Source organism: Oryzias melastigma, linkage group LG4 (genome assembly GCF_002922805.2).
Source record: "Oryzias melastigma strain HK-1 linkage group LG4, ASM292280v2, whole genome shotgun sequence".
NCBI classification, from domain to species: Eukaryota; Metazoa; Chordata; class Actinopteri; order Beloniformes; family Adrianichthyidae; genus Oryzias; species Oryzias melastigma.
The window spans coordinates 3535898-3542983 of NC_050515.1; the positions used below are offsets into that span (position 1 = coordinate 3535898).

The window sequence follows — 7086 nt, forward strand, 5'->3', positions numbered from 1 at the left end:
TGTCTTCCTTCTATTTATTTTGTATTTTATTACTTTTTCCTGTTTGTGTGTTGTATATTTCTTTGTCCACAACGGTGTGAGCTGTACCAAAATTTCATTGTAGCATCTACAATGACAATAAAGGCATTCATTCATTCATTCATTCATTCATTCATTGATAAGGTTACAAACATAAGGGCTGCCATCACTCCTCCTTCTGCTGACTCCTCACCCTCTGTACTTTGCTCAGCCACTTTTGAGACATTTGAGTCACTTTCACTTTTAGATCAGTTAGTTAAACAAAGTAAGCCACCGGGCTCTGTCCTAGATCCCATCCCTCCTAAGATAATTAAAGCGGTCTTCCCTACTGTTGCTCAGACCGTCCTTGCCATTATTAACACCAGTCTGGCTACTGGTGTTGTCCCTCCCATTTATAAACGCCCTCTTGTTCAACCCCTGCTTAAAAAACCTAGCTCTGTGTTAGCTTAATTCAGACCCATCTCCAGGATGCCTTTTATATCAAAAATCTTGGAGAAAGTGGTCTACCTGCAGCTGGAGGAATTTTTGAGCCTTCATAACTTCTTTGAAGTCTTCCAGTCTGGCTTTAGAGCCCGCCACAGTACTGAATCAGCGTTATTGAGGGTCAGTAATGATATCCTCTAGGCCACTGATGCTGGAGATCATGTGGTTCTGGTTCTGCTAGATCTATCAGCAGCGTTTGACACAGTGGACCACCATATCCTAATATCTTGGCTCCAGAACCTGCTGGGTATTCGAGCTACCGCTCTAGATTGGTTGAGGTCTTACTTAACAGGACGGACGATGTGTGTTAATCTTGATGGTTTTACATCTAGAACAGCTGTGTCTTCTGGAGTTCCACAGGGTTCAGTTTTAGGGCCACTTCTGTTTTCTTTGTGTCTGTCTCCATTAGGGTCCATTCTGAGAAGGCACAGGGTTTTATTTCGCATGTATGCCGATGACAGTCAGATCTATCTGCCTTTGAAAAAGATGGATGGTTTTTTGACTAGCCCGCTTTTATCATGCCTTTCAGATATTAAGGACTGGTTGGCCCTAAATTTGTTGAGCTTAAGTGAGAATAAAACAGAAGCACTTGTGTTTGGACCAAATGATCTTAGAGGATTATCTCTAGTCGATCTGGGTTATTTGTCCAACCTTTTAAACTTTTTAAACTTAGGTTTTAAGTTTGATAGTCATTTTAAACTTGATCACCAGGTCAGCTTCACGGTGAAAACAAGTTTTTTAATCTTTGGCAACTCTCCAAGGTGAAAGCATTTTTATCTCCTGTAAAGTTTGAGACAGTAATCCACGCCTTTATTACGTCTTGGCTGTATTACTGCAACTCACTTTACCTTGGACTTAGCCCGACATCTCTCTCACGTGTCCAACGTGTCCAAAATGCAGCTGCCCATCTTTTGGTTGGAGGACGTGAGAGACACCACATCACGCTGATTTTAGCATCACTCCACTTGCTGCCTGTACATTTTAGAATTCATTTAAGATTCTCTTATTTGTTTCTAAGTCTTTACACAGGACAGGGGACAGGTCCTTTGCAGTTACAGGCCCCAGGCTCTGGAAAAAGACTCATTTTTATGCCATGGCTTTCAACGCAACTTGAGACTCCTGCTGTTTGTTCTTTTATTTTTACTGCTTTTAGTATTTTATCTATAATTTTATTGTATTTTATTTATCTATTTATCTTGTTTTAGTGTGACTGTCTTTTGATTTTTGGTGTTCAGCACTTTGTTTTAGCTGTCTGCTCTGTGAAAGTGCTATATAAATAAGGCTGAGTTAAGTTAATACCATTTTCTAGGGACTCGTTCTTAATAATACAGCGTTTTCTTTTCCTCATTTTAAACCCTTAACAACAGAAATGTTTAAACCTCAAACACTGGAGATGTCTGACAAAACATCTACCGCGCTGTGGCATCCATATCAACTTTTTATATTTGAGACGCTCGCAACTGATTCTGGTTCCAACAACTCAAATTAATTGAATGAACTATTTTCAGCTGTTCTGAAACCCAAAACTCTGAGTTTAAGCCAGTGAACTCTGAGTTCAGTTTTATAAGAATGTGTGCTTTTTAAACGTAATAATGATCATCATTTTATTCAGTCATCTGACGTGTGCATGTGTGGATTGATAAAACACATGAGGCCTCTTAATTTAGTGTCGTGTCAGAATGTGGTTAAAATTGAATGTAAAAAGAAAAAAAAAATCAATACATAAACAAACTATAACCAACAAAACAATTATTGATGCTCAATAGGAAACAAATCAGAATACTTTGAAGCTACATGTGTTCACAACTTCTCTGAAATGTGCATCTGAATGGATGATTTTTTTTTATCATTTCCATGACGTAGAAAAGATTAGATTTTTTCATGAAAGTCACATCTCTACGCAGACAGGTACGGTGTGTAGGAATCACCTGTTCTTCTGTCTGTTCTCCTGTCCCCGCTCATATCCCATCCGTTTGCAAAGAAAGGTTTCACATGCAACTTTTCTTGTGTTACACGCCGCCAGACTGCTTTTAGCGCTCAATCTAATCAAGAGAATCCGGTTGATTTTCAAAATAAAAAATTTCTGACTCAAAAAAAGACCGGTACCGGTCTGCGGCCGGACCCAGTGGTTGGGGACCACTGATGTAATGCCCATGTAAGTCCAAACACAATACAGACAGCTTTTTGCAAATCTTCAATGTTGTCCATTCGTTTTTCTCCGTCGATGATGATGTGAAAAGAGGCGGGCCACAAATGAAGATGAAGATGGCAGCGGAGCCTCCTTCCATTCAAGACCCGATCCTTGTTATTTCTGACAGAGCCCCAGTTCAGCTAAATTAACTACTGTGGTAATAAAACCTAAAATGTGATGAAACAACCTGGTCAGATCCTCCCTAGTTCTGGTGCTGTTGGACCTGAAAACTCCTTGCAGGTCAGTGAGAGGTTAAGAGACAGAAGCTCCGCCCACTTCATGCAGGACAGGCGCACAGTGCAGGGATCCTGATGTAATCATGTTGAAAGTAGAGAAAAAGGAAGTCCGGATGTCACAATAAAAGCCAGATTGGTGAGAAGTGCTAATGCCACAATACTAAGAGCAGATTCATCTCACTGTTCACACATGCTCAAATTTTCAGTCAAGTATCCTCAAACCTGCACAGATTATCATGCAACGAATAATTTAAATTTAACTAATTACCAGAAAACACTTAAAAGATAAAACAAAAGGCTTGGTTTTAGTTCAAATATAAAAAGTATTATGACATCAAATTTTAAGCACATCAAAGAAACCAAATTATGTGGATTTTTTTTCTTGAGCCATTTAAAGAGAAAACATTTACAGAATAAAAAGAGAATTATTTACAAAGAATCCACAACCTAGTTGGAAATGGACATTATTGCAGAGAAAATAAGTTTGTTGGATTTTTTGTATATTTAGTTTTTATAGAAACATTTCTGAGGGCTCTACAGTATCTCCTGTAATGCTGTGATATACTCAACTCTGCTTTAGACAACCAGCAGCATCAGCTCAGCACTTAAGAACTTTGCAAAAGTCAAAGTGCTGAACTGAAGCTGTGGCCCCAGAAAACTGTTTTTGGATCTGCTCAAGGTGCCTTGTTAACTTCTTTCCGTCTTTTTTCTAGCTGAGCATCAACGGAGACAAAGAGTTCCTGGAGCACGTGCACAAAGTCAACCCATACCACCTGAGTCCCATGGTTGCTGTCAGCGCCAAGCGGTCGCAGGAAGTTCAGGAAGCCGGGCCACTGCCCGTCAAAGTCAACCTCAACAAGACCTCTGTTTAGCGGAGGGGTGGGGGGGATCTTTCTGTGGCGTTCCAGCGACACAAACGCCTCACAGAAAGCTTCAATCCTTAACAGCATGTCATTCAAACCTCCAGAGAAGTCCAGCTTTCATTGGTTAGTCACATCCCGCCTTTAATTTACCTGAAGTTTCCAAAACATCACATTATCCTTAACAAGCCTGGCCATTGCTTATGAATGACACCACCACCACCCCCCGCCCCCCTCACAGATAGGATAGATTAAAGAGAAATCACATTACTGCTCTCATGTAAACTGATGCTGGCCTCAGTGTAAGTTCATTTACCATCAGCATAGACATGAAGCAGCTCCCTGAGAACCGGTCAGAAAGTCAGAGGAAGAAATGAGGTGGAAATGAGGAAGAAATGAGGAAAAAAAGAGGACAAAATTAGGAGGAAATGGGGAAGAAATGAGAATTAAATGAGAAAGAAATGAGGAGAAAATTAGGAAAATATTAGGAAGAAAAGAGGATTAAATAACAAGAGATTGAGGAGGAAATGAGGAAGAAAAGAGGAAAAAAGAGGACAAAATGAGGAGGAAATGAGGAAGAAATTAGGAGGAAATGAGGGGGACATAAAGAAGAAATGAGGACAAATAAGGAAGAAATGAGGAGGAAATTAGGAAGAAAAGAGGACAAAATTAGGAGGAAATGAGGATTAAATGTGGATTAAATGAGAAAGAAATGACGAAGAAATGAGGAAGAAAAGAGGAGGAAATGAGAGGAGGAAATCAGGAAGAAATAAGGAGTAAAAGAGGAAGAAATGGGGAGGAAATGAAGAGGAAAGGAGGAAAAAAAGAGAGGAGGAAATGAGAGGAGGAAGTAAGGAAGAAATGAGGAGGAAATGAAGAGGAAATGAGGAAGAATGAGGAAGAAATGATAAAGAAAGGACTAAGAAATGAGTAGGAAATGAGGAAGAAATGAAGAAAAATGGAAGAAGAGGAAGAAATGATCTGTTCTCTGCGTCGGTTTCAGGAAACGACTTCAAAGTCTACATAGATTTAAAAAAGATCTTCTGACATCATCAGAGAATCAGACAGGAATGCAGGATCCACTCTGACAGGTTTGTGTGTCTGTGAGCATGTGTATTTGTGTGTGAGCGTGCATGTGGGTTGTATGGGTGTGTTTGTGTGTGTGTTTGTGTACTTGTGTGTGTCTGTAGGACCCTGACTCTGCTGCTGTTTCCTTCTGCTTGTTCCGATCTCATAGCTGCTAGATTTTTCCCTTGTTGGCTGTTCCACGTCTTTCTGACTATTTTCTGTCCTTGGAGCAAATGCTCAGATGCTGCAGGACAACATGTGATGCATAGCTTTTGATATTTGTTGTTGGACATAGTTTCACTGTTCTAGAAGAGGATCTGTTTCTCTCAGTGCTTTCCATGTAACGCTTCGCCTGAACGCTGGCGATGTAGAAAATGAAAATCCCGCATGCAAGTGAATCTTTGATAGTTTAGTCTAAGCACTCCCTTTGTCGGTATGGCGCGGCGCTGCTGCAGTCTTGTGATTTTTTTCCATTCATATTTACCACAGAATTCAATATGTTGAATAGTGATATCCTCACAGATTAAGGGAAGTTCCTTTGATTCAAAGCTTTTTAGGAGATATAAATACTAATTGAAGCTCCAAGTGTAACACAAGGATAACAGCTGTGTATGCTTTTAATTACTTCTTGTTTGGCTGTTTATTTTCAATAAAGGATCATTACAACATTGTGAAATGAATGGTTTTCATTGTAAACAAGAAAAAGCAAGTTGATACTGTTTTTCTTATTTAGCTCCCACTAACAGACAAACGCATTTGGATAAAACATGAAAGATCCACTCCAATCTCCTGATCTGTTTCCAATGTTATGGAAACAGATAAACTCATGTTTATATTCCATGAACTATTCCAATAGCTTTTTTCTGTAATATGTACAGAGATTGTAAATTTGTTTTATAAGTATTTCCCCAAACTTCAACATTGTACTGTAAATATGGTAATATTATTGATGAATATATTAGTAAGCGTACTTTATAAGTGAGTGTATGATGTGTTTTTCCCAACACTGCAAAGCTTTTGGCCATTTTGGTCCTGACTCGCTTTATTTGTGGCTTCCAGCTTATTTTGTGGTCCATGATGACTCCAAGGAACTCTATTTCAGTTACTCTTTCTATCACGTAATTGTCTATAACGACTTCGATTTCTAAATCGGCAGGAATATGACAATTCCCCAAAATCATGTATCTTGTTTTGTTGACATTGAGTGGGAGTTTATTTATATCAAACCATTTTTTTAGTTTCCTTAAATCTGTGTTTACAGTTTTTATAACGTCTTTGAGATTTTTTCCTGTGCACACTATACTTGTGTCATCAGCATATCAAATCAAACTTTACTTGTATACCATCTTTCCAGAAAAATAAATTTCAATCAAAGTGCTTGACATAAAAACAATCAAATAAAAAAAACAAAGAAAAGAAAACATTGTAAGACCTAAACAATCTCCTCAACCCCCATCCCCACCCCCCCACAAACAAACATGTCGACATGTTGCCACACAAAGGTAAGGAATAGAATAAATTAAGACAAATAAATAAAATAAAATAAATGATGGAAAATAGAAATAGAAATCTGGTTTTGTACTGAAGTGAGGGAATAATATTTTCGGGACCTGTCCACACCAGTGACCCCCCCAATCAAGTTCACAGAGTACGCTACTACAGGACCCCCCAGATCCGAGCAAAGAGCCCGACCCGGGAGGTCCCACTGCAGCGACCCCGTTCACTGAGAAAGGTCAACCGCTGATGTGGAGGATCCTTTAGAAGAAGACACTGGAGTTAAAAATGTAAAAGGAGTAAAAAAAATAAAAACTGATATAAATAACCGGTCAGATAAATAGATGAAATAGACAGACATACATCAGTAAAAGTAGATGAATACCCATTAGGTTAAAAAAAAAAAAAAAGGCATATAGAGAGAACATAAAACAAAATATAACATAACTTTCTACTTTAACTAAAAGCCAGATTAAGAAGGTCGGTCTTGAGTCTTCCTTTGAAAAAATAAACATTCTCTGCAGCCCTGAGGCTTTCTGGTTCCACAGGCGAGGACCGTAATAACTAAATGAGGCCTCGCCGTATGTCTCAGTTCTGACTTCTGGAATGACCAAAAGGCCTGTTCCAGAGGACCTCAGGGTCCTTTAGGGCTCATACCTTAAAATCATATCAGATAAATGAGAAGGCCTGATACCATAAAACATTTATAAACTAATAAAATAATTTTAAAATAAAT

The 7086-nt window shown here is 38.8% G+C and overlaps 1 protein-coding gene across 1 annotated transcript in view; it reads left to right on the forward strand.

Moving 5' to 3' along the window:
- The window catches only part of tmem59l (transmembrane protein 59-like), a 27142-nt gene extending 20382 nt beyond the window's left edge, over window positions 1–6760 (forward strand). Inside the window, exon 8 of the mRNA XM_024259002.2 lies at window positions 3642–6760. Within this exon, the coding sequence (XP_024114770.1) occupies window positions 3642–3800 (159 nt within the window). The 3' untranslated portion in view covers window positions 3801–6760. The remainder of the gene's footprint in view (window positions 1–3641) is intronic.
- Window positions 6761–7086: the final 326 nt, after the last annotated feature.